Source organism: Paramormyrops kingsleyae, chromosome 4 (assembly GCF_048594095.1).
Source record: "Paramormyrops kingsleyae isolate MSU_618 chromosome 4, PKINGS_0.4, whole genome shotgun sequence".
In the NCBI taxonomy this organism is placed as follows: domain Eukaryota; kingdom Metazoa; phylum Chordata; class Actinopteri; order Osteoglossiformes; family Mormyridae; genus Paramormyrops; species Paramormyrops kingsleyae.
This window is the reverse complement of record NC_132800.1, coordinates 44,756,564-44,783,595: the sequence shown is the minus strand read 5'-3', so window position 1 is coordinate 44,783,595 and position 27,032 is coordinate 44,756,564. Positions and strand designations below refer to the sequence as shown.

The following is a 27,032-nucleotide window of genomic DNA, read 5'->3' as shown; positions in this document are numbered from 1 at the left end:
GGCAGAATTTCAGTGGATATACGAATCCTTTTCCACACGGGTTCATATCGGTGTTTATGTTGCTGTGTTTTCCATTGTCACTCTTTTGGTTACAGCTGCGACTGAAAATAAAGATGCAAAACAGCGCAAATGTCCAATGAAGTATAATCATGTAAAATAACCGCCTACGGACATCTAATGCCGCAGTTTATACATGGATATACACCGATTAGCCATAACATTAAAACCACTGATAGGTGAGGTGAATAACATTGATTATCTCATTGCAGTGGCACCTGCCAAGGGTGCCATTATGTATTAGGGAAGCGAACAGTTGGTAACTGGCGTTGATGTATTGGAAGCAGGAAAAATGAGGAAGTGTAAGGATCTGGGCCTAGTTTCCCGATAACGGTGACTCTTAGACTCTAAAGATATATCTTATGAAAAGTATTTGTTTTTCTACATATGTTTCCCAAACAACTTCGTGAGAGATTCTTCAAGCGAGAGCTTCTTAAGAGTGACCTTAATATATGCCGAAACACCTGATTGGTTGACATCGATGGCTTGAGAACTTCTTCGCTGCCTCCCGAGATAAAGTGGTGTTCTTTATAACCATACAGGAAGGCTTCAATATATTGCATTAATCAGAACTGTGGAGAAGCTAAAAATAAAATACAAAATTAACAAATTGAATCATGTAATGGTAAATTTTCTGATTGGGTGTAGGAACCCGCCACCCCAAGTAGTATCACCAGTTTATTTTTATTTGTTCTATAAAACACCTGCGTGCACCAATATGTGTGGATGTCATTGATATTGGGGTGAACAATGGCTCAATAGCCAAAAGAATAGTTGCGTTATTGTCTTAACATAAGATAAGTTTTGATATACAGTACTGTGGCACATTTAGAGAGGTGTGTGCATTCCAGTGATGTCGGAAACAGGGGGAACTCATCAACTCCAATATCGGCAGACCCCCCCCCCCCCCCCCCCCCACCAATTAATAAATATGTAATCAACATCGCATTCCTTATCTGTCATTATAGATGCACACCAATTTGCTGTGTATTCAGAGTGCAAGGACAAAATCTTATGATGACTGTAGTCGTGTATCATACAAAATCATTTTATCATATGGATCAGTTATTTTTTAGTTAAGTGATGTTTGGTTATGAAACTGTACTCTTAACGATGTTAATCTTATTTTAAATGAGCAGTAGGATCTGACAACAGCGATAAGAGACAGCTAAGACAGGCTCAGACCAACGTTACGAAAGAATATCTTACAGAAGGTGTTATGAAATGCTAAATTATATTCCATAGGTTCAGGTCAGGGGACTGAGATGACCATGGCAGAAGCTTGATTCTGCAGTCAGCTAACCATCACTGTCCGTCTGGAAGATTTTTGTTTCCTGGCAGATGCAGCCAAATTTTGATTGAATATGTCCCGGTATCTCATGGAGTCCATAATGCCATGTACCCTAACAGGGTTTCCAGGGCTACTGGAGGAAGAACAGCCCCACAACATCACAGAACCTCCACCATATTTTACATTTTAGATGAGGTTCATTTCATTATAGCCAGCCTTCTTTTTACGCCAAACCCACCTTATGTTTATTGCCACAAAGCTCCTTTTTTGTTTCATCAGACCATTGAATTTGGTTCCAGGCAAAGTGACAAAAAAAAGCTTTTTCTGGCATACCTTCCAAATGATCTGTTAGTCTGATTTTCTGTTAGTCTGTTTTTTCAGAGACGTGGTAACACCAAGATTGTCCTTGGTATTGTAATTCAGCAAGTCATCCTTGGGGATTTTTTTGCCTCTCTTATGATCCTCTTCACTTTTTTATTTTTGCCCTAACAGTAGAAATGGGCATTTTAAGGCGAGTAGCTATTTTTTAATACCCATTCCCAGACTTATGAAAGTCAACACACTTCTCCCTCATTTGGTCTGTATTTTCTCTTATCTTTCCCATGTTGGTGGATGACTAAGGGAATTTGGGCTCTGTGTCACCTCATGTTCGTATCCCTGTTAACCAGGAAGTCATGGATTACAGCTTGATGGTTCCTATTCACTCCACTCAAGTCAAAGAAGTACAATTTACAGGGGAAACATGCTTCAGTTACATTGTGTTCACTATAATTTAAAGGGGTGCCAATAATCATGGTACATGTGTTTTTGTTAAAGATAATTATTTCTTGATGAAGGATATTTTTTCTTGGAATAAATTTATGTTAATGAAAAGTTGAATTTTTCTCAATTTTTCAGTTTGACATGAAGCTGCTTCACCAAAAGGTGGATTTTTTCTAACCCTATTTAGAAATCTTTACAAGGGGTGCCAATAAATATGGAGGGCGCTGTATTCTTAACTAAGAATGTTTCGAGAAACAAGTCAGAACATTAAGAGGCAACCTAAGGTGGAACTTACGAATCCCCAAAATGACAGGTCTTTTAGGGTGTTCTGGGTTTGCAATGGTAAGGACCTACCAAAAGTGGCCCAAGGAACCGGTGACGGGGTCATGGGCACCCAAGGCTCATTGATGCAGGTGGGGACGGAAGCCTGTCTGGTCCGATCTCACAGGAGAGCTACTATGGCACAGAATGATGAATAAGCTAATGTTGGCTATGATTGAAAGGTGTCAGAACACAGTGCATTGCAGCTTGCTGCGTATGGGGCTGCAACTTACATGACTTACAGGATTTGGTTTTAATTTTATGGTTAGTCGGTGTATATAGACCTACTATGAGTATAAGCTCTAGGAATATAATAATAAATAACCTCAATTATATATTTTAAAATATATAGCGATGATCGCATTCACAGCACTGTTAGTCTCTAAAGTTAATTATTAATAAATGCGTTATTAAATTGCTCCTTACAGCGCAATGCTAAACACAACTGAGTTTCAGAACACAGCCTGGTGTTTTCCCCCTTCCAGCTTTGTTATTTCCAGTTTCCTAACCACTTTCCGACGTGCGGTGATGGCGTCGCGATGATTTCAGTCAGGGCCATGCATTTGGATTCTTATTTGTTTGTGTTTACATGTGCGTGGGTATTTTCCAGCCTCGTGCTGGTCCATGCTGATACCCATCTACTCACCCATCTTTCAGCTGCTTATCCTGGGCAGATTTACGGGAGGGGGCATGAGGCTGGAGCTTAGCCTGGCAGTATAGCGAACAAGGCTGGGGACACTCCGGATGGCATATGGTATTGTGCAACCTTATTCAATGTGACTTTTTTTTGAAGAAATCACCAAGATCATATTACAGTTTCTGCGCTATACGACGCTATTCCAGCGCGCATGTTCCTTAATGTAGACATCTGTAGTAAAGGATGTAGCATGTTTTATGCATGGGAACTGAATAAATTGATGGAGAGTTATTGGGAAACGTACGGGATGCGCTTTCAAGGCAAGCCGGACATTTACCACCTTGTGGACGCCGGTTAATCTGCTGACAGCCATGATTACCGATTGTTTGTAAATTTACGGACAGTAAAATGTAGGCTATTAAATTCATTGTGTACGTAAATCCATTTGAAAGTTTTTAAAGGTAAAAATTGGGCGTCAGTAGAAAATACGGCATGTCAGTGGATCAGCCTTATCAGTAACAGGGTTGCCAGGTTTGGTGAGCTGGCTGGCATTAGATTTTCAATTTGAGACAAGCCTGCACACGTATTTACATGTAGGCTATGTAAGAGTTTATTATCTTGTAAATAGTCTGGAGGGTTTGCAAACTACCCCAACACAAATTTAAGGTTGGCAACCCTGTTGACAGCACATCCGTCTTGCATGATGAAATATTTTAAGGGATAACATGTTTCTGTTACCTGGTCCCAGTCCATCTGCATGACTAGTTTATCAGTGAGGCCAGGGCTACCCCCAAAAGTATGCACCCGCAGGTCCCGCCTCGAACCCGGCCGACGTTCTTAGGCCTTTTAAGTAAATGTTGGTCTAGAACTAGAAAAGCAGACGCAGATTGATTCAGATCAAGCTGAATACTATTGTAGGAGGGCAGTGAGTTGACACTATAGTACTGTTCCGTAAAATCGTTAAGACGTGTAAATATTACAGTTGTTCACCCATAACCGCCCTTCCAATTGAGCATAGCAACGAGCCTGCAGGGGCACAGTACAGGCACCAGAGAACGGCCCTTAGTAGAAACAATTTCATGTAATTTCAGTTACATGTTATTCATGGCCAATGTAGACACGTTATTGGTTTACTGAACAATTTGTTTATACCTCACATTTGAGTGTCCCCCCCCGAAAAAAAAAATATATATATATATATATACAGACACGCAACTTTGAACCCTTTATTATGAACATAAATCAGATTTACAGCAGTACATCATGCATTCAGTGATTTCTATACCTGATACAACAAAGTGCGTGTTGCTACATAGGGGCACAAGGGTGATGTTTTACAAAACCAAAGAAACGAAACTGTCAGTATCTAAGGTTTCACATATGTGGGGAAAATAATACAAACTTTGAACAAAGCCAACGATATTTCAGCGTGAGAAGGAAGCCATGTATACTTAAATCTAAAAACAAAAAACTTATAGACGGAGAACACTGAAGTCTTTGATTTATTATGCTTTGTGGGTTCAGGCCAGGAAGGACCCTAGAGGAAGCCGTTTGGTCCCTAGAGTGCAGGCTGGTCTAAGAGTGGTGTTAGCAAGGTGGAGTCTGGCGTCCCGGTGTGCCGCCCTCGTGCAGCGCCTTGGGGACTGAAGCAGTCTAGTAGGCAGCGCTCACTTCCGGCTGTTAAGTGAACGTTCAGGTATTCGTAATCGCGTGGGAGTGCTCCTCAAAGCTCCATGGAGAGCAGAGTCGCTTTGTCTTCACCTGCAGACTGCCGCCTCCTCGTCTAAATGCCCCGTCGTTCTGACAGGGCCATCAATCCTGAAGCTTCATCATCACAACGTGCAAAACATTAACCTCGGCTGAAGATGCGCATTTTCCTGGCTTTTGCCCTTTCACTGCCAAAGGCAAAAAAAGATAACCACGATTAAAATTCCAGTAAGGCGGCAGTTTAAAGGATAACTTTTGAACACAGCACAGCAAAGGGGTCATGGGATAGACTCACTGAAGGCACTTGATTCTCTTTATGGTCCAGTACTGCAAGGGATTTGCGCAGATGAACCTGCCCCTTTTCGTATGGAAACTGGAAAGGGGGAATACGTGGATGCAAGGTTGTGAGTGTCACTGCCGACGAGCTCACCATGAGTTGTGTTTCTGAAAAGCGTCTGACATTAAGCTGCCCCAGCAAGCAGGTTGAAAACAGTATCAATCTCACTTCACTACATATCGTGTAATATTCTATCGATATTTGCTGAAAAGGAAGCATTTGCTGCAGCTCAATGACCACTGCTGGGACACTTACATGACTGCCTCGATGTCACAGGTGTCCGTCATGGGCTGGATGGTGTAGCGCTTCAGCTTGTGGCAGGGAAGGCGCCTGGAGGAGTACCCAACACAGCAGCTTGTGGCTGAAAAAAGTAAAGACACTTAAACAGGCGGGAGAAACAAGTAAAAACGTGTCTGAAGCACCGCTTCAAAACGTTACTCCTTAATGCAAAAGCTGAAGCAGGGTGCGGCTCTCGGTTGGAGACGAGCGACCTCTTAACCTGAAGAGATTTAGCACTTACTTTCCGAAAACAAAACTTGCAAACCACAAACGCGCACTGGGACACGCACCTGACTCCGTCCAGGAGAGGAGCAGGTGTAGCGTAATGAGCACCAGCAGAGCTGCACTGTAGCTCCTGAAGGAGGGCATGGCTGCTTCTGGTGATCTGGTAACTGGTTCGTTGCTAGATAATACCGATAAATGCTTGTGCCTCTTTAAATACTCATTCCTGGACTTTCCCCACGCTATACCAGTCGTCACTATACCGACCGTATCGCATTTCCTCGAGCTAATGGATTGATGCAATCCACCGCGCCCCTCCAAATCTTTTCTATGCCTGTCAGCTGAAAACATTCCTCATCACTTCCTCGTCACCTATATCAGTCCTGCGGGCTGAATCAGACCTCGATATTCTCGGTGCTTGAAAATTTCAAAAACATTAATAACAAAAGCAAATAACTTAAGTGAAATTAGGCATACTTATAGTAAACATTTTGTGAATGCTTATCCTTTTCCTTTAAGGCACCTATATAGGCGGTTCCAGGGACGTCAGAAGCATTTTGAATGTGGGGGGACACACTGGCATAAAACTAACATTTTATGTTAAATGTGGGGGGAGGGGTCCAGACGGATAATTATAAAATGTGAGGGGGACAATAGCGGAGCCAGAAATCATAGTGTGGGTGGACTGGTCCTATAATTCACTTGGCGGCAAAATCACATTAAAGACTACATATGTGTCAGTTTTAAATGATTCACGACATTACAAAGATCAAATTATCAAAGATAAAATAAAAATAATTTTCCTACAATTTGTCTCACCACAATACCTCTCACACACAATCAATGCATCACCCTATTGCTCACTGTGAATGGGTGGGCCTGACTTGCATCTGCATGGACCCAGGCCCACCCAGGTAGACTGGAGACACCTGTAATGCTTTATTTTTTAAACAGTCGAGCAAGTCAAACAACTTAATTCACAAAGGACACAAATGTTACTGCTATGTAGACTGGCTGTCTCGGCCTGGACAACGGGGGAAGTTGCCCCGAGCGGAAGAAAGGGATTTGCGCGTCGGGGGGACACAGCTGAAGTCATTTCGGCCTTGGCCTGGGAATTATGTGTGCTGCATGGGTGCATGATGTATCATACATATACATACGGACACATAGAAATACCACACAAGACCCAGTGACGAGACAGGGAATACAGGGAGTTAGTTGTGCGACGCGGGAGATTCCCATGGGTCTGGAGAGCCACACTGATTTGCGTAAGAACGAGTCGGGCAGCTTTGTCTTCCATTTTTTTTGAGTGGGGCGATCTGCACCGGCGGCGGATATATTGTTTTCATAGCCTGTATATTGTGCAACCCTGTTTAATACGTAAAAATGGTCGGAATTAAATTCAGTCTTTGTCAACAGAAAGTGTGCAGCACCAGATTTTATTTAAAATTCTTCTGACATTACAACCACTTTTAACATAAGAACATAAGAACTATACAAACGAGAGGAGGCCATTCGGCCCATCGAGCTCGCTTGGGGAGAACTTAACTAATAGCTTAGAGTTGTTAAAATCTTATCTAGCTCTGATTTAAAGGAACCCAAGGATTCAGCTTGCACTACCTTATCAGGAAGACTATTCCATACTCTGACTACAGGCTGTGTAAAGAAGTGCTTCCTTAAATCCAGTTTGAAATGTTCTCCCGCTAATTTCCACCTATGGCCACGAGTTCTTGTATTTGAACTAATGCTGAAGTAACTATTCGGTTGAACAGCATCCAAACCTGATAGAATCTTATAGACCTGGATCATGTCCCCCCTCAGTCTCCTTTGCTTGAGGCTGAACAGATTTAGCTCAACTAACCATTCCTCGTATGACATTCCTCTAAGACCGGGAATCATTCTTGTGGCTCTACGCTGCACCTTTTCTAAGGCCGCAATGTCCTTTTTAAGATATGGTGACCAAACCTGCACACAATATTCTAGGTGAGGTCTCACCAAGGAATTGTATAATCTTAGCATTACCTCCCTTGACTTAAACTCCACACACCTGGAGATATACCCCAACATCCTATTGGCCTTTTTTATTGCTTCCCCGCACTGGCGAGAATGAGACATGGAAGCATCAACATACACACCAAGGTCTTTCTCATAATCAGCTACCTTTATTTCAGTAGGTCCCATATAATACCTGTACTTTATATTTCTGCTCCCTACATGGAGTACCTTACATTTGTCTATGTTAAATTTCATCTGCCAGGTGTCAGCCCAGTCACAACGCTGTAAGTTAACGCTGTAAGACATAATGAAGGTTTGAGGAACCCGCCCGCGGCCGCTGTTGTCATGCAGGTTCAGCATCTCGTGAATAAATGGCAAAACTAGGCCCACTAAACTGTGTCGATCAACCGTATCGGTCTCACACACCTCAATATAACTGGAAAATTAACTTCAGAACAGGCATAACCACTAATTGTGCCCATCATCCAATGTAGTTGCATGAAGCAACTAAAAACATGAAAAACCGAAATTAGTTAAAACTAAAGAGGACTCCACACTCAGAATCATGTCAATCCACTATATAGACTAACTGGTACAGTTGAAGAAAAACTGCAGTTTTATTGTCAGATACGAATATTCCAAATGCTATTGTAATTTGATACGAGAAAAAAAAATCCTTTTTAATTAGGCTACTTGAAATCAGGTTATTCCAGCCTGAAATATTGAACGGACAGACGTGTGGGAGTGAATACCAGCAAAACTACCATCCAGTCAGCCCTTGCGGCGTCAGTACGCTTGTACACGGTGCACAATTATTTTCCAGACTGGCGCTCGTTAAATGACCCCCCCTCCCCCCCCGCGCATATATAGAGCGTGTAATCCACCCATCTCCTATCGCATAGGAAGCACAGATTGGTGGGAACGGCACGCAATGAGACTTCTTAAGGCGCCCCGCATGTACAAGCTGCTCGTGCTGCTGGTATCATACCAGCGTAGACTCGCGATAACAGAACAATACGGGTCGTCTAAGGTGCTGGTCAAATATTCATGTTACAAATAAAAGCATGAAATAATATAAAATGTTTATGTACATATATGCGTATATCTTTCTCCTTTATTTTTAAAGTCTTCTCATTTATTTTTTCATCCATCAAAATGTTACAATAACAATAAATGTTACAATGACGTGAAAATCCCCCGATAACAGACCTCGGGGAGAAAAATGCGGGCCTCCATGAGCTTGTTTGCGGTGATTTTTACGTGGTTAAAGATTAACGTCAGAACTCTGTTCACTGCTAAGGTCAAACCAACAGAAACACCCCGAAGATCCCTGCATTTTAGACAGATATTGCACAATTACATACTGGAAAGCTTTTTGTGGTCCTAGGAAGTTATATGTATATTTTTTCAATAAGTTAAACAGACGTTGCATTTCCCGGTCTAAGCTTCTCTAATTTTATGTTATCTGTGGTTCATTCCAATGTCCGCTGCGTCGCGCTATATTAGCATAACATTTTGCCATTGGCCATAACAAGGGCAACATAAACATCTTATTTTGCATACTAACATTTCAACACAGCAGTTTGTGTCCAGTCTAGCTTTAATCAAAGATTGTGATGCGTAATGGCACGTAGGGAGAAGAAGAGGAAAATTTTAAACTATCCTCGAGGGTCTATGACCTGTTCTTCCTTAGCAGTTGTATGTAAAGCAGGACTGAAAATAGAACAAGGAAATTTACTGGAATAACTGCTAAACTCCCTCCACTGCTGTAATAGAGTCACTTGATTTTCCCTAAATGCATTGGGAGGTAAGTGAAGGGCAGTGGGAAGAGCAGTGACAGTGAATATTTGATTTAGCAGCCTTCTGTTATTTGTGACCTCCTTATGCCTCAATTGGCACTATTCTGGGGAAACACAAACACACACATAGGTTTGTATTTATGTTTTTGTGAGGACTCTCCATTCATATCTATGGGCATAACCACAATCCTAAGTATGACAACCTTAACCCATACCAAACCCTAATTGTAACCAAACAAAATACAAGACTTTTGACATTTTTAGTTTTTTGATTGCATTCAAAGATTTTTATGAAATTGAGGTTCCCTTTGTGGGGACTGGAAAAATATCCCCACATGGTGAAAAATTATATGTTTTTATGACATTGTGGGGAAATCTGATCCATGCAATATAATAATTACAAGAACAGAAACAGACAGACACACATATGTGTATAGATATAAACCGGGGTCCCCAACTCCCCAATAGCCTTTTCTATTTGAGAAATACTGCAAAACAAAAAATATGCAATACAATGTTCTGACGTCAGGAAACATTTGTATGTGCCTTTATGACTTCTAGGTTGGACTGTCGCTACCCCCTATTGGTTGGGTGCGTCTCTGCATTATTAAATAAGCTCCAGTTAGTGCAGAATGCTGCAGCAAGAGTCCTAACAAGGACTAGGAACCATATCAGTCCTATACTGGTCTCACTCCACTGGCTTCTGCTTAGGTCTTGTATTGACTACCAGATGCTACTGCTTACCTATATGACACTGAATGTTCTAGCATCAGATTATATTAGCAGTTTACCGGTTCCATATAGCTTCACTCTCAAGGGGTCAGTCTACCAGGCAGTGCCCAGAGTGGAATGGTCTTCAAGGCAGAGCATTCTGTCACAGGCTCCAGTGTCATGGAATAGTCTACCAGCAACCGTCCAAGATTCAGACTCACTCTGATATTTAAGTCAAGGTTAAAAACTCACTTGTTTAGTCTAGCATATGGTGACAAAGCTGATAGCTAGTTCCCACCCCCAGCCAGAGTAATAATCTGCATGTGCAGAGCTGGATGGCGATCAGTGTCATTGATTCTGGATGAACTGCGTGTCCAGTGCTGTCAGTCTGGCTTCAGGTGCCCCATGTGCTGTTGGAGTACTGCTGCTCAGGGATTCCTCATGCCTGTGTCCCTCCCACCTCTCCTGCCTAGTTGCCATAGTTACTTACACCTGTTGGAGCCCCCTTATCTAAATACCTTACTACAAAATACCTCACATCATTTCATGTATGTGTCACACAGTTTTATAAATGCACTGATCAGTTCTCTGTCCTGGAGCTCCTGATGGTGAGCAGTTCCCTGCCTGCCCACCCAGCCTGACTACACATCTACTGTCCTCCTCTGCTGGACTGCACCACCCCTCCATCCGAAGGTAGCAGCTTCCTCACCTACCTGTCCTGACATCAGCTGGACCTTCTGCATTTAATCATACACTATAACACAATTTTACTTTATAAACTGGGACTTTGCTACTTTTGACTTCCTCTGCCGGCCCCAGGAGGATGGGCTCTCCCTTTGAATCTGGTTCCTCCTAAGGTTTCTCCCTTCTAGGGAGTTTTTGCTTGCCACTGTCACCTTTGGCTTGCTCACTGGGGGCTTTGGGTGGGGATAATGTAAAGCGCTTTATGACAAAGTAATCTTGTGATCTGTAATCTGTGCTCACCCAGGACCAGAATTGGAGAACCCTGGTATAGATGGACATAATGTATGTGTGGCGTGGTTTCTTGTCAGAGAATCCCATCAACTCTGACCCTTCAGTTTAGCGGGGTTTTTTTGTATAATTTTCCCGGCAAGGATAGGGAGAAACCACTTTAGGAAATGGGGAATGCTTTCTTTATAATTTTATTTTATGCTGTTTTGAGTTAAGTGAACATTTTTAGTTTCAACATATTTAAAATAGGTTTTATTAGGGGGGGGGGGGGGGAAGCGTAAACTGAGTTGTAATTCTTTCTGTTATCTGTAATTAATTTTGGACTCTCCCTTCCCAAATTCTTTGGGAGTGTGCCGCCTTTCTCTAGTCTGTCTGGACCGAGAGAGAGGTATGCACGCTTGACAGTCAATAGTTAAAAAAAGTTGTAAAACAAGATTTGTGTTTGTTTTATTTAATGATAATTACTTCTGTTAAATGTGCATATCTGTATGTAATCCTGGCCACTCGTAAATGTGTATTTCTTTCCGTTCCTGCGAGGAAAACCGAGTAATCACTATATGTTGCTGTCACTTACAAGTCCGATCTTTTAATGTGTGATTAATGTAATATTGTATGATTTTCGTTTGTATCCATAAACTAAATCCTGCAGTTTAAGTTATTTTTCTTAAGTGTTGATTTTGTTTTCCTCGCTCCCCCTTTTGTGGGAGAAGTAGAGTATTTGCCTCCTTGATGTGAGCCGTGGCCTGAGACGGACAGAAAATTGTTTGTTTTATGTCATTAAAGGATAGAAAAGAAACTGAGGGCCTGCACGTCTGCTTCTTTCGCCGGGGTATCGGAAGAGAACCGCTACATATGTGTCCATTCATTCAGTCACCAAATTAAACACAAAATCCTGTGCTAACCTTAAAGAAAATCAATAATTATGCAAGTAAATAGAATATTGCAACCAACACTTATGATTTTGTGTGTATTAACCTGACTATGGGAATTAACCTAACTGTAAGAGATGATTTTGTGAAAGGAGACTGTGAAAAATGTGTGATATAGCCAAGGACACAATGGTTCCTTCCGTAGCAATGGGTCATGTTTCCAACTGATAAGGGCCATCAGGTGTGTTAGATTATGCTGAAAATGAACAACTCTGGGGACAGTTGAATTCCATTGTGATTTAACTTTATTGTATAAGAGATAAATCAATAGGCGTATTAAACGAAGAAAATGGGATGATGAGCACTATAGGGCCTGTGAAAAGTGTATAGGTCAGCTACAGTGTCTCAGCCCATCTGGGGCCCCCACAAAGATGAGGTGCCCTCAGCTTTTACAGCCAAGGATATGTCCCAGTGTTTTTACAGAAGGCTAGACAAACCTGGTGGTGCCATATGAAAAACAGCCAGTCAGGCCACATCGAAGGGCAGGGAAGGAATGCTGGTGCTGGAGAGCAGAGACCAATATTTCACAGTGTATTTTATGTAGTGTAGTACACCTGTGTTGCTACGTTTATAGAGAGTAAGGGATAGATATGCAAGGACGATTCCAAAGGCCCTAAGAACAGAGGCCCTAACACATTTGCAACATAATTGGATTGGTCTGGGTTGAGGACCCAATTTAATATGCTTTCATGAAGCCCAAAATCTCTAGTGGCACCGGAGGAACTCAACTGGTATAATGAGAAGTTTGTGAGTAAACATAGGTGTAAGATCAGCATGGATTAAACATTAACAGGGAGGTTCGATGGATGTGGCTTAATGCCGGGTTTGTCGCTGGCAGGCCTGTGACATGCCGCTGGAGTGTGGCAGATGCTCTTGCTTTTGCATGAGTCATCCACTGTCCATTTAGCAGCTATGATCAAAGGTGACTGCGGCTGGCAAGGATCACAGTGTCTGGCCGATGTTCCTGCAGGTTGTCACTCTCCTGACAGGTGGGGAGGAGGACTCTTTGCCCAGACCACGGCTCCCAGGCCTCCAGGCGGATCCTGAGCCTCCTAAGGTATCCCGACGGCACTGGGGAGGGCAGGGAGGACGCGGGGATGTCGTGGATTTCACAGTTACCCAATCTGTCACACACGCATGTGACATCCATAACTATAAATGAGCTCCCTGTAAAAGGGGGGGGGGGGGGGGGGGCATGAACCTATGCATTGGGGGTGGGGGGGCTGGGTAAGGAGGTCAGCAGGGGCAGTTCCAAGGTGGGTCCAGTGCCCCTGTGACAACATGCATGCTCCCCCCCTACACATGTATGCTACTTAGGTCTGAAATAAATGTATTATTATTATCATCATTACTATTATTATTATTTCCATTTATAGTGCCTTTAAAAAATATACACCCCCTGTTGAAATACCAGGTTTAAGTTAAATAATTTCAAAACTTTAACGTAACCTCTAACCTGTACAATTCAATTGAAAAACAAATATGGAAACCTGGAAAAATATAACAACTGTGACAGCTAGGAAGCCTCCTCAAGGTGCCTCCCTCCACACTATGAGCTGCTAAGGTAACTCATGCACACTTAATGCCTTAACGTGACTTTGGCTGAGGAAGCAGATGGGGGCAAGAGGAAGCCCGAAGAGACGGCGGTCTGTCCTTGGGGTGACAAGCTGAGCCCTGTCGGCATAGAAGCAGCGTCTCTGGGCAGTAAATCTGCGGTAGTGACGCCCTTGGATCATCCACACTTTCCACTGTAGGTTATATATACAGCTTATTTTTAATACTTAATTTTTAATACTTTTACTTTTTAAGAAAATCTATATATTTCTACATACATACTCCTGAGCAAAAAATAGGCCAAATCCAAACTGCACATTAAGCTTTGACCCCTTATTTTGCTCAGGAATGTACAAAAGAAAACTTTAACAGAGATGGGAGGGACCTTTTAGATCACAGTGAGATTAGGAAGGCTTGAATAAAAAGAGGGGCGCTGTCAGACCTAGTGTCCATCTAAACATCTTCTAACCACTTTTTGTGGCTGGCCTTGTGCTGTGGGACCACACCTGTGTATATATGCCTTAAATAAAATCCTAAGAATACAAATAAGAAAAGGTTATTTGCAGTGATTATTCTTTGAATGTTTCGTGTGGGCATAAGAACTGTTTTTCAAATGCGTATGTAGAATATATTGCCTTCTTAAAACTTGCACAAAAAAGGACAAAAGGCAGTATCAATATCAGGTTGTTCAGATGTTGCAGGCTTACTTGGGGAAATCCTGGGACAAAATATGCCCCGAAAATTCGAGGACATTCAAACATCTGACCGTGGCCAAGATAAAACCTACGGGTTTGAAGAAAGGTGTATGAGGAAATGGATATCGCGTTAATCTTTGTCTACCGATCAAACAGAAACAGACAACATCAAACACAAAGACAGCGGAATTCCTTTGTGTTCGAATAAAGTTAATGTCCTTTTATAATGATATTACTTCTTTTTAAACCTCTGCGCTATTTGCTGTCATAAAGTCATGGACCGCTGAGCGCATCTGAACGTTTGCTGAATGTTTGCTTTTGAAAAACTCATATTAAAAATATGGATATTGGGCTTTTGTTAATAATTTGTTATAGGTTTTGCATTAAATTATTTGCAGGTATTTTTTGTGATTGGTTTTGCCAATAAACGTAAAGGTCATGCAGTCCTTCGATATTAAAATATTTTACGGAAGCCCTTATTTTCTTTCAGACGAATTTCTTCACTGCCATGGATTGTCACCTGAAGCAGACAGGTTTCAAATTTGGTTTCAGCTTTTGTTAATTTATCGCGTTTTAATCTTCTGTTCGAATGGCCGCCACGTACTTAACAGTTACACCTTATGCTTTAAGCGACCCAACGGGCAAAGGAGAACATTGGGACAGGCCTATTAGCTTCTGCGATGTAATCAGATCAAGGGAAAGTTAACATTACCCGCATCTTTAGTATATCCAGTGCTCATCGCATAATGTAACCTATTTTTAGTGCTATTTATTTTAGGAAAATGAACAACAAGTCTGCCAAGCTACAATATGAAGTCCCATCGGCGCCTATACATCTTCATCTCTCCGTCCATCTTCCAAATGCTGGCGGAAGGTCTTATCTAGTTTTATCATTTTTAATTCTTAGACTGATAAAAAGTTTGATGTGCGTGTAGCTCTTGGAATCGTCAACACCAATCCTGTCCATTTGCCCCTATAGAAATCTGGAAATGTAAAGTATATGCAAAAGCGTTCATATTTTAAAATATTTCATTACAAGTATTTCATTACAGCTGAAATAGCCTATTTTTGTAGTTATTAACAACATCCATCCATCCATCAAACCTACGTTCATTTTCATAGGCCTATATATAGAAACAACCGGTTGCAGATTTAATTGGATATACCATTTACGTCTTTACGATGAAACAGCGCATTAATTATCTTTGTTTATTACTATGAGCCAAAGAGAGAAGGGAGTTTCCAAGACCTGACGTGAGAAACACCCGCTCCAGTATTATTACATTGTTATTATTTTATCGCGCAAATAAAGCAAGTCCAGACTCGTCCTAATCGGACATACAACTGAAACGCTGTAATTAAAATAATCGGGTAATGGAGAAACGTGTGAACAACCCTGTTATCTACCATACCGTAAAAACGTGTTTAGGAACCCTATTATAATAAGAACATGAGAACTATAGGCTACAAACGAGAGGAGGCCACTCGGCCCATCGAGCTCGCTTGGGGAGAACTTAACTAATAGCTCAGAGTTGTTAAAATCTTATCTAGCTCTCATTTAAAGGAACCCAAGGATTCAGCTTGCACTACGTTATCAGGAAGACTATTCCATACTCTGACTACACGCTGTCTAAAGAAGTGCTTCCTTAAATCCAGTTTGAAATGTTCTCCCGCTAATTTCCACCTATGGCCACGAGTTCTTGTATTTGAACTAATGCTGAAGTAACTATTCGGTTGAACAGCATCCAAACCTGTTAGAATCTTATAGACCTGGATCATGTCCCCACTCAGTCTCCTTTGCTTGAGGCTGAACAGATTTAGCTCAGCTAACCTTTCCTCGTATGACATTCCTCTAAGACCAGGAATGTAAATCTGTGATCTACGATTACATACTGCCCCCTCGTGGCCGAAAGTCCACGCCACGCCACACTTCGGCATATCAGTTAAGGACAACTTATGGATGTGTAAAGTACACCCGTAAAGTACCCAAATCTTCCCTTATTTGTCTGAAACCTAAAGCAGAAGATAAGAGGAAGTGAAGAAACCCTGTGCACTCTGTTTTCGATGAAGTGGGTAAGGATGCTTTCCCTGGGAATGAGAGGTCGCAGTGATGTCACTGTTTGGCCATTAACCAATCAATAGTATCGCGAAGTCCAGGACCAAATTGCACAGTGATCGATTTACGCCTAGATCCAGCAGTTTGGAAACCAGAGTGTAGGGGATTATTGTATTAATTGCTGAGCTGTTGTCAATGAACAGCATTCAGATATATGGTCTCTGGTTCTTGAGGTGAGGCAGGACAGCATGCTTTGTGGTTGTAATGGTGTCTTCTGTAGATTTGTTGTCCCTGCATATGTACTTGTGTGGATCCAGGGTGGATGGAATGGATTTTTTGGTTTGATATTGTATCAGTCTTTTAAAACACTTCATGATAATGGGGGTGGGGGCCGCTGGATGGAAGTTGTTAAGGCTTATTTAAGGGCCTTGACCTTAAGGACCTGCGGATGTGCTGAGGTTGGGCCTGAAGCAGTGACTTTCTGATCACAGGCACAGAGGCTTAGTGCACTGAAGCACACACTGAGGTATCATCACGGTAAGGATGTGCAGTATATCTCAGGCCCTCAATATCTCTGAGGACATGACATAGATTATAGATAACCCATACATCCACTCAGGTGCAGAAAACTAGGCGGTGACTTTATCATCATACAGTAAGGGGAACCTTGCTGTAGCCTTTTGGTTAGGGAACATGCAGAAGCATTTTCCGACAGTTACATTGTTTATACATAAATTTATGAACTTAAAGTGTGTGCTACTTATTTATGTGAAATTTTAATAAAACTTAAAATCAAATCAAAGTGAATGAATGGATATTTTAACTCTTCTTAATGAATGACTAACTACTGTCAACAGTTTACACCACAAATACGTGCTGCACGTTAGTGCGTGCTAGGACACGTATGTCACGCTCGGGCACGCACAGAAACCGGAAATGACGCGCTGACTTTCTGACATCGTCAGAATAATGGCTGCCTGACAAGTCGAGGAATTAAAAAAATTAAGGTGCCGTCGTATTGCAAAGACGCTCCCGGCTTCAGCGTTAGTTGTCTCCTCGCAGTCTGAGGGCCACCGTGGGCGCCGGTAAGTCCTGCTGCCTGGAAGCTGCACCGTGCCACACCGCGTTTGGCGCACTTTTATCCCATTACTTTATCGGTGTTGCGGCGCCCGGGTTGTCCTTTCGAAATAAGAGCCCCTTTGTTATGTGCTTAAACGGGGAGACTTCTAATGCTGAATGTGCCTCCCACAACCGCTGTGGGTTTTCATTATAGTGCTTTTGTAACTACATTCCGCGGCTACACACCAAAGTCCTGGGTGTCTCATCCTTATTTACAAGCCAACGTGTTATTGTGTTTATTATTAATGGCACATTTTATTCCTTCTGTCTATTATTTTTATTTTGTGTATCTCGGTATGTTTAAATTGTACGCGCCATACCACCACCTGCACCAAAACAAACTCCTTCTACTTGCACATAGCGAATGCTGATTCTGAAAACGTATATTTGTCTACAGCAACGTGCAGCTATTTTTTTCTTAACTGGAGCGATGTTTTTGAGATCCAGTACATATTTCCGACTTTCTTCCAAAGTCGAAATATGGACAATTGCGGTGACATGGCAAACTGCCGCCCGTCGCTATGCATGGCGGCTCGGCCGCTTTTCTGGTCGCGTTGTGTCAGCTTGAAACGTGCCGTGATGCGCAGGTTTGGCGGACCGACAGCACCCCGGCCATGCCGTCCGTCCCTCACGGCCAGCACCTGCTGGATCAGCTGAGAAAGCAGCGCGAAGCCGACTTCCTATGCGACTGCATGGTGGCCATCGGGGAGTCGCGCTTCCGGGCGCACCGCAACGTGCTGGCGGCCTTCAGCACCTATTTCAGCCTGCACGGGACGCAAGAAGGGGCCGTCAACGCGTCCCTGGACCCAGAGCTGGTGAATGAGGCGTCGTTTGAGAAGCTCCTGGACTACATCTACACCGGAGAGCTTCACATTGACAGGTAAGCTGAAGCGTGAAACCGTAATTACAGGAAGTTGCGTAGCATTCTTATATTACGGGAAGTTACGTGGGCCAATGACGAATATTTATTCACGTGTATAATGTAACGAAATAGCTTGGTTGTACATCTAATGTAAATGTTAATAGCGAAAGTCCTAGCCCTACGTAGAGCAACGATCATCTCAAATGTGTGTAAGTTGCCATAGAATGAAAATGTGACTTTATCTCGGTATAGTTGAATAAAGAGATTTCAGTACATGGAACTGTCGACATACCGTTAATCCCAAACATTGTTGTTCTCACTTTCAAATATAAATCCCGCATGTGTAAAAGAAGATGGTAAAATGGGCTGATTTAAAAAAAATCCTATACTGTTAGTGTATTCATATCCAACGCCATCGGGGTCAAAACACTCAGAATCAGCACGTCAAATTTTTTGTCTTAAGATGTTAAAAACGAACGTGTTAACAGGTACAATTTCGACGTCTTAACTCGTAGAAATTTTGGTGCTATCACTTCAACCGCTTTTGAGGGGAAACTTGACATACAGTCATTACAAGAAATAAACTACTCCGCACCCCTACCCAAAACAAATACAGTAGAAACTGCTTTTCAGTGGCAGAACGACTGCACACAAGGCCCCGGGGCAATCATTTCTGTATAAATGCTGTTTAAACAATTCGTTTATAGTACTCAAGTAGTGCGAAAAACGAGCCACTGAGATGCAGCGCTGATACTACTATAAGCTGTATTTTATGTACAGTACTGGACTGTATTATAGCGTATTTGAATTATATAGTTCAGTAATTTAATTTGTACAGTACTGTAATTTGAGAAGTGTTTGAAACAGTTGTACTGTATTATGAAACAATCAATAAAATTTAGTAGTGACGCTGTCTATTTTATGATCTTGTATTCATTTAATAAATATACCAGTGTCCGAATTTGATGGCAATCTGCCTGAGATAAAAAAAAAAGGTTATAATGATCATTCGCTTATAGTAACTGTTTCCACTGTAGTATTTTTGAATTTAGCCTACATTTGAGACATGCAGTGGGTAAAATAAGTATTGAACACGTCACCATTTTTCTCAATAAGTATATTTCTAAAGGTGCTACTGACATGAAATTTTCACCAGATGTCGGTAACAACCCATGCAACCCACACATGCAAAGAAATCAAACCCTAGATGTCCATAAATTAAGTTGTGTAATAAAATGGAATGACACAGGGGAAAAGTATTGAACACATGAAGAAATGGAGGTGCAAAAAGGCACCAAAAGCCAAGACACCAGCTGAAATCAGTAATCAGAAAACGATCCTGCCCTTTTTCAGTGCAAATTAATATCAGCTGGTTCAGTCCCAACTGATGAAACATCTCATGATGGGTAAAAGCAAAGAACTCTCTCAAGACCTTCGCAACCTTCATGAAACTTTACTGAAATTTCATGTCAGTGGCACCTTTAGAAATGTATTTCTGAGAACAATGGTGACGTGTTCAATACTTATTTTACCCGCTGTATGTCTTTTATATGAGTCACATACAATGAAATATTAAAAATTGGTCACTTTACGTATATTTTTAGTGCCTGTGTGAGTGAAATTGAGGTCATTTTGTGCTCTGCTCAGCCACCAGAATTCAAAATTACCCACACAAATGGACTGATCTGCATTTGTCCAAATGTGTACATTACATTTGCGGGTAAAACTCATGATAGATACTTGCCCAGACATAGAGCCAGCATCATCCTGCATACCGTGGAACCCCATGACCATAACAAAGGCATATGTACAGCCCAATGCAACTGCTTTGACAAAATGGGGTGGGTAATATAAAGCTAACCAGTAGTATCAAAGCTCTAATGGTCCCAGCATCTTAAGACGTACAGATTTGATGTGTTGATCTAGCGGGTTTTGACCACGATGGCATTCTGTTCCTGCAATGTGAACGCACGGTTACACAATGGTATACATACACCAAACATTCACCAGCCCGCTTTCAAACCCGGTGGACCCGTGCAACCTGCAACATATTTTCTCTCTTAAGGGGAATGCATGCACGGTTTCCACATCTGGCAAGGAAAAATATATTCTAACGGCTATTTATGTAAAGTTATGTATTACTAGTAGGCTAAGAGGTATGTCCTACTGAGCTGTACATTTCCCAAAAGCTCCTGTTAGTACCTTACATATTTGATATCGTTCAGTTGCGTGGTTCCAACCAAGCTGCTAACCTTGTTAGCAATCTATGCTTTTGGGAAACGTACCCCAGGTTGCCAGGGGAGAGTCGTAAACATTACTCAGTCTGTGATACTGACATTGATGAGGCTTCTGTACTCCCTGTAGCCTACGTTTGGTTAGCTAAACAAATATTTAATCAATCCCAAAGTCAAAAGAAGAAAAAAAAGAAACTGAAAGCAATTTAGTCGAAATTCATTACAAACAAATTTATAAAGTGGTCAGCTTTCTGTTTTGGCATGATAAAAATTGTGAGGTGGTGCAGTGGGTAGCACTGTCGCCTCACACTTCTCGGATCAGGGTTTGAGTATCCGCTATGGTTCCATGTTTGTGGAGTTTGCTTGGACTCCCTATGTCTTCCTGAGCTTTCCTCACAGTCCAAGAACATACTGAGGCTGATTGGAGTGTGTGTGTGAGTGAATGGTGAGTATGCCCTGAATAGGACAAGCGGTTACAGAAAATGGATAAAGTGCTGGATAATTATTATATTATTGGATGGATGGAAATTAGTATCATAAAATCATTTGTTGACAGAGATGTTCTTGCTACAGTGCTAAATGTTAATGCGAACATGCTGAGGCTAAAGTGGGAGTATTACAGTACTGTGTGGCAAATTGTTCCAGGAAAAACTAATGCAAAACTTACAACAGGGATACGTCATGACAAAGGTTTCGTTAGATGATTCCATCTTTGTGCGAACATCATAGTGTATTTACACGAACCTAAATGGTAAATTGTATAGTCTTCTACAGGCCTAGGCTACAGTTAAACTTTTTTTATAAGTAGAAAGAAATAACAAATAGAAGTACAGTATATGAAATACAAACCGGGAATGTGGTTGTTTATCATTGTCAAGTATTATTCACAGTACATAATTGTATGTGCTATACTTTTAAATGACTGGAAGCGCAGTAGGTTTGCTTACACCAGCATCACCATAAACAAGTGAATAATGCATTGTGCTATGATATCATTGCTCCTTTATCTTAAGACCACCATTGTAAATGTGGTCCATCATTGACCGCAACATCATTATGCGACTCATGACTGTAGAGATGTTGGTTCTGTGTGAGCCATGGCAGTGCCTCCTTATAAACCAACCAATCATAGAAGAGCTCATCAACATATTAATGACTACACCAAAAAAAGGAAAATGGTCTTGAAGTATTTTATGCTTTTAAGGACAATTAGAAGCACGGCGATTTGCAGCCTTTGAAAAAACAACGTTTTGAGAGGTATAAGTAGTGTCCCAGTAAACAATGCGCACACAGCTGTGTGAGACAATACAAGTACAGTGGTACCTCAGTACTCAAACTCATTAGAACTCAAATTTCTTGAAAGTCGAACCAACCCGTTCGAAAAAAAATTACCTAGAGCTCGATCTGAATCTCAGAAGTCAAACCGTGAACGCCGACCTAAGATAACTTGTATGCGTGGGGAAATGAGTCACGCAGCACCGGACAATGACCGGACTGGAAGAAAAAACTGAAACACGGACTAAATACAGAGAAGTAATGACAACAACCAGAAACAGCTGATCACACGGGGATTCCACACGGGGATTCCACACGGGGTTAACGAGGGGGCGTGGCACACAACTAAGGAGCGGACGATCGGGGCAGGACACATTTAAAAAAAAATAATAATAATTTACACATTGTTTGGATACATTTATTTTCTTAGTTTACAAATTACTGTTTTGATAAATGTGCTTAGGTGTGTTTAGTACAGTATATGCTCTTCTTGTTTTATCCTGTTCATTTTGTTTTAAATGCTAAAAAAAAACATTTAGGTGTAATTTTTTTGGGCCGGGAATCAATTAATTGGTTTTCCATTATTTCTTATGGGGAAAATTCGATCAGAACTCGAAATTTTTAGGATTCAAACCCGAGTCCCGAACGGATTAATTTTGAGTTCCAAGGTACCACTGTAATATGAAAAAATCAATGGATGGTTTGGGAGTCACTGGCTTGGGTTGTTTTGCGCACTCGCTGCAGCTTGTGATACAGTTTCGCAGCCGCTCGCGTAAGTGTAATAAGAGCAAGTGACGCTGTTGCCAGTGGCAGAAACATTGTGGGGTATTTTAAACATTTCATGTAATCAATAGTCTGATTAAAGATTTTTTTGGCATAATTTTTTTTTTATTTGGATTTACTAGATTAAAAAATATATACATTTATTCATTATAAATGAAAATATTAAACTAAAAAGAATCTGTATCTATATTGGAATCGGATTGGAACTGAAAAAATGTGGCTTAGCCCATCCCTAGTAAATGGGCCTGCAAAACTGTTTCTGGGCATTTTTCAACCGAACCATGTTCTCATACCAGACAACAACTTAAAATACTGAAAATGCATTCTGTGGCACCTCTAAGAATGAAAACGTAAACCTTGTCCTTATTTCTATAATCCCTCTTCTTCACCTCTTCCTTGTGTTAATCAAGGCCTGTTTTTTTTTCTCTAGTGGAAATGTGGCTGAGATTTGTAGAGCTGCCCAGTTCCTGGAGATGACAGAGGTTGTGTCCCAGTGTGCACTGCTCCAGGAGGACGTTAAGCCAGTGCGAGCTGTAACCCTGGGGACAAGCAAGTGTGGTGTCAAGGTTACTGCTGAGGGTGACCCATCTAGCCCGGAAATCCACGATCCCCTGGAGCCTGAAGACGATTTGGACTCATCCTTTCAAAGGGACCCGACGTCTGAGAGCCCGCATCCCAGCCTGCAGGCTTCCCGCCCAGCCACCAGGCGGGGCAGGAAGCCCAAAGTCAGAATCGATGACAGTGACGTCCCTACAAAATCCGTTAGACGCACGAGGGCTAAGGCAGCCCAGAGTCTGGCCCTGGGGGCATTCACTGACGCCAGCAATAAGGACCCCGATCCCTCCAGCGGATCGCTGGAGACGCAACCGGAGTCCGCGGCCGCCATCACAGACGATGGCAACTTCCCAGAGCAGGGCTCATCTCCACGGAAATGCGCCGCAAAGAGGGGGAGGAAGAGGGGTCAGAGGAAGAGTGTGGTGCTGAAAGAGAATCGCAGGGATGAGACATCCCCTGAGGAGGATGGTGGCGAGGGGGATGCCCCCCCGGCGGTGGCGGGGCGACAGCGGGCCAGGGTGAAGCCTGTCTGCAGCACCTGCGGGAAGACGTTCTCAGAAACAAGCAGTCTGCGCAGACACCTGCGCATACACAAGGGCGTCAAGCCATATGAGTGCCAGCTGTGCGGCCGTGCATTCAGGCAGGGCAACCAGCTGAAGACGCACGTGCGGACCCATACAGGTAACTGACCGCCTACCCTCCCACCTCTATTTTGATTGGCCAATTGCCCCGTTTATCCACTAGTCTTCACATTTTGACTGGCTGCCCGGCTCGCCCACCAACTCACCTCTGCCTGCCCCACCTCAATGCTTTGATGAGCCAATCGTCACCTCCCCCTCCCCGGATATGCAGGAGAGAAGCCGTATGAGTGCACATTGTGTGGCAAGAGCTTCGCCCAGAAGTGCCAGCTGGTCTTCCACTGCCGCATGCACCACGGCGAGGAGAAGCCCTACAAGTGTGAGGTGTGCGGGCTGCAGTTTGCCACCTCCAGCAACTTCAAGATACACAGCCGGTGAGCTCAGGGATTCCAAGCCCGTCTCCCCGTGGGAGTCCGCCGCCGGCTCCCAAAGTGCTTATTCTGCTCCTCTTGTTGGGCCGCTTGGTAACTATGCCAGTGTCTTTTTGCTGCCGCCCTGTTGGCAGGAAACACAGCGGGGAAAAGCCGTATGAGTGCAACTGCTGCGGGAAGCACTTTGCACAGGCCAGCACGCTGACGTACCACATGCGGCGCCACACGGGCGAGAAACCCTACGTGTGTGACACCTGCGGAAAGGCCTTTGCCGTGTCCAGCTCACTGATCACGCACGCCAGGAAGCACACGGGTACGGGGGATGGGGTTAGTATACATGTGGTTAGGGGGGTGGGGCTGTTATGCACATGGGTACGAAGGTGGAGCTGTTATGGGTAAGGGAGGGTGTTATTAGGGGGATTATATTTATTGAAAAATAAATTGTCATGTATATGAAACATTTTTGTGATAAGTATTTTTAATGTATAATCTTTTGTGATTAATAAACTGTCTGATCTTAAACATTAATTCGATCTATATCTAATAGTATCACAATGCAGTAAAGGGTTGTACTGAAAATGTCTACAGTTTAGGTGTGTGGTACCAGGTATTAGATTTGGAATAATTTGGGTCTGTGTGACTGTGACTGTTTGTGTGTGTGCGTGTGCGTGAGACTGTCTGGGTATGTATTTCTGTGTGTTTTTTTTCTCTTTGCTCTAACACCGACAGCAGTGTCTGTTTGTCCATGCCCCCTGACAGGCGAGACTCCCTACCTCTGTCTTGTGTGTGGGAAGACCTTCATGACCTCTGGGGAACTCAACAAGCACTTCCGGTCCCACACGGGTGAGCGTGCACGAGTGTGATTCTCTGTGGCTCCCTGTTGGCTCCATAGCCCTTTCAGGCTGATTGTAGTTTCTACCTCTCAGTTCCTGTTGATCTGTACAAAGATTGACAGTGAAGCTCAGAGCAGCTGCTTGTCTACTGACTCTTCTCTGGGCTTTAAGGTGCCCGACGTGCCGACTGTGAGTTCTGCGGGAACTCCTACACAGACGTGAAGTACCTCCGCAAACACATCGCCAAGCTCCACAAAGGTGAGCCCCTTACTCCTCTGGGTTGCACTGCGTCCTTCCCACCCTCGTCACTTGCCCTTCTCCTCATCCTTTTGTCCCCTGCATTGTTTTGATGCCCCTCATCTTCCGTCCACAGACGAGGTGGCCCAGGACTCCAAACAGATCCCCTTCCCTCTCAACATCCCGATAGATCACCAATCCCTAATCGCTCGGGCCCCCCCGGAAGCTGCGGACGCCCCAGCGGAGACGGCGGCAGTGCTGACGGAGCCTGTCGTCCCAACGGAGACACAGCTCATTTTCATCCAGACTCTCAACTGAGATTCCCAGCTTTACCACGTCCTTCCTGAGCAGACCATCACTCTGGACTTGGACTCATGGTTCCATGCATATGGAAACATCATATTCTGTTCCTGTGTTTTTTTTATATATATATATATATATATATATATATATATATATATATAATATAATTATTATACACACACACAGTTTTTCACATTACCCCAAGTGGTGCACATGCAGCCTTATGCTTATGGCAGTTATTCTGGCTTGGTGACATTTCTAAAGGGCACACCAGCATGATCTGCCCTGAATCTTTAGCTTTCTGTTCAAGACTGTTTGCCATTCCACATTAGACTGGGCCAGCTAGAAAAGGCTCAGGTGATTATCCTAGATAGAATTATTACAGGGGGAGGCCCTGTGTATGGATTTCCCTGAGGGACATGCTGTCATACCTTCGAACAGGCTACTGAAAACTGATTGTACGTATTTATTTTTTAAAAGGAGTCGAGACGCGGCGTAACTCACGTTATAGTCGTGAGGAAGGTACTGCGGTATCGGTGTAAACTTCTCAGGATCCCCGCGGCCCCGTCAGCGGTAAGGACTGACGTTTGCCGCACGCGAAACGGAAATGTGCTTTGGAACGCAAAAATTTGTTCAAATTTGTCAGTCGCTGTTTGAAAAGGAACAAAAAAAAAACAATTTGTAGCGAATAAGAAGATATACAGCCATGGAATGTTTATTTTGTCATTTGTAAACCAGGTGACTTTTCATCCTGATTTTTAATTAATATATATTTAGTGTCGGCTTTCAGTGATTAGACTGTCTTGGTAATTACTGAGCGTAAGCCATAAAAATCAATGAATCGACCTGCGAAACATTTAACTGCATGCATCTACTGACGAAGGTGCAAGAACTGACACTCGTGTGAGTATAAAGTATATTTTTGACAAATTAAAATATACATGCACTACATCTTGCGTTCTCTTAACGTGTTTTTTAACCAAGTAATGAAGTGACTTAAAGCCTAGTTGTCTGCTCGAATGGGGTCATACTGTCTTTCGTGCGGGTTTATGCAATCGTGTCTTTATAGTTAGGGAACTGGCTGGTCGATCTGCGTCCATTGTGGTTATATAGGCTACTGTTTATCTTGCTCGTATTTGCGTTACATTAATTTGTTTATCTGTACCTATTTTCAAAAAGTGATTGAAATAAAAATCAGTTAAGTTTTATTAACCAAATTCTACTTTTCTATGTTAGAGTTGTGGACGTTTTTAAATGGTCTGTAACGAGCTTGAACATTTTAATCCAACATACCCGTAATTGCTTTGTGCGTCTATCCAGTGCGCATGCGCTGTTACCACAGAAACTCAGACGCACTGTCCACGGTGATTAGCCTCATTTCTGATTGGAATAACCATATAACAGAAAGCCTGTCGTTTGCAAAGAATGCGGCTGTATCTCACGAACAGTCATGTACAGAAATTATTCCGCTTAAAGTAAGTTTTAAACACTCTGAAAT

The 27,032-nt window shown here is 42.7% G+C and overlaps 2 protein-coding genes across 5 annotated transcripts; one reads left to right on the top strand and one right to left on the bottom strand.

The window, feature by feature from the left end:
• Positions 1 to 4,280: 4,280 nt before the first annotated feature.
• LOC111839920 (C-C motif chemokine 20-like) lies at positions 4,281 to 5,905 on the bottom strand. Its single transcript, XM_023804253.2, has 4 exons — positions 5,682 to 5,905; positions 5,368 to 5,473; positions 5,071 to 5,148; positions 4,281 to 4,963 (listed from the first exon to the last, which is right to left on the bottom strand). Exons 1-4 carry the CDS (start codon positions 5,758 to 5,760, stop codon positions 4,918 to 4,920), a joined length of 309 nt encoding a protein of 102 aa, XP_023660021.1. The 5' UTR covers positions 5,761 to 5,905; the 3' UTR covers positions 4,281 to 4,917.
• Positions 5,906 to 17,248: 11,343 nt separating this feature from the next.
• mynn (myoneurin) lies at positions 17,249 to 26,485 on the top strand. 4 transcript variants are annotated; one of them, XR_011990123.1, is made up of 8 exons: positions 17,249 to 17,409; positions 18,031 to 18,323; positions 23,028 to 23,833; positions 24,005 to 24,164; positions 24,296 to 24,488; positions 24,921 to 25,004; positions 25,166 to 25,252; positions 25,368 to 25,420. XR_011990123.1 is itself a non-coding variant. In XM_023804255.2 (8 exons), the coding sequence occupies exons 2-8, from the start codon at positions 18,058 to 18,060 to the stop codon at positions 25,547 to 25,549; spliced, it is 1,791 nt and encodes a 596-aa protein (XP_023660023.2). In that variant the 5' UTR covers positions 17,250 to 17,409; positions 18,031 to 18,057; the 3' UTR covers positions 25,550 to 26,485. The 4 variants fall into 4 exon arrangements, 2 of the variants coding, with proteins under 2 accessions (XP_023660023.2, XP_023660025.2); XM_023804255.2 differs by having other exon boundaries at positions 17,250 to 17,409; positions 24,296 to 24,474; positions 24,894 to 25,004; positions 25,368 to 26,485; XM_023804257.2 differs by having other exon boundaries at positions 17,251 to 17,409; positions 24,296 to 24,474; positions 25,368 to 26,485.
• Positions 26,486 to 27,032: the final 547 nt, after the last annotated feature.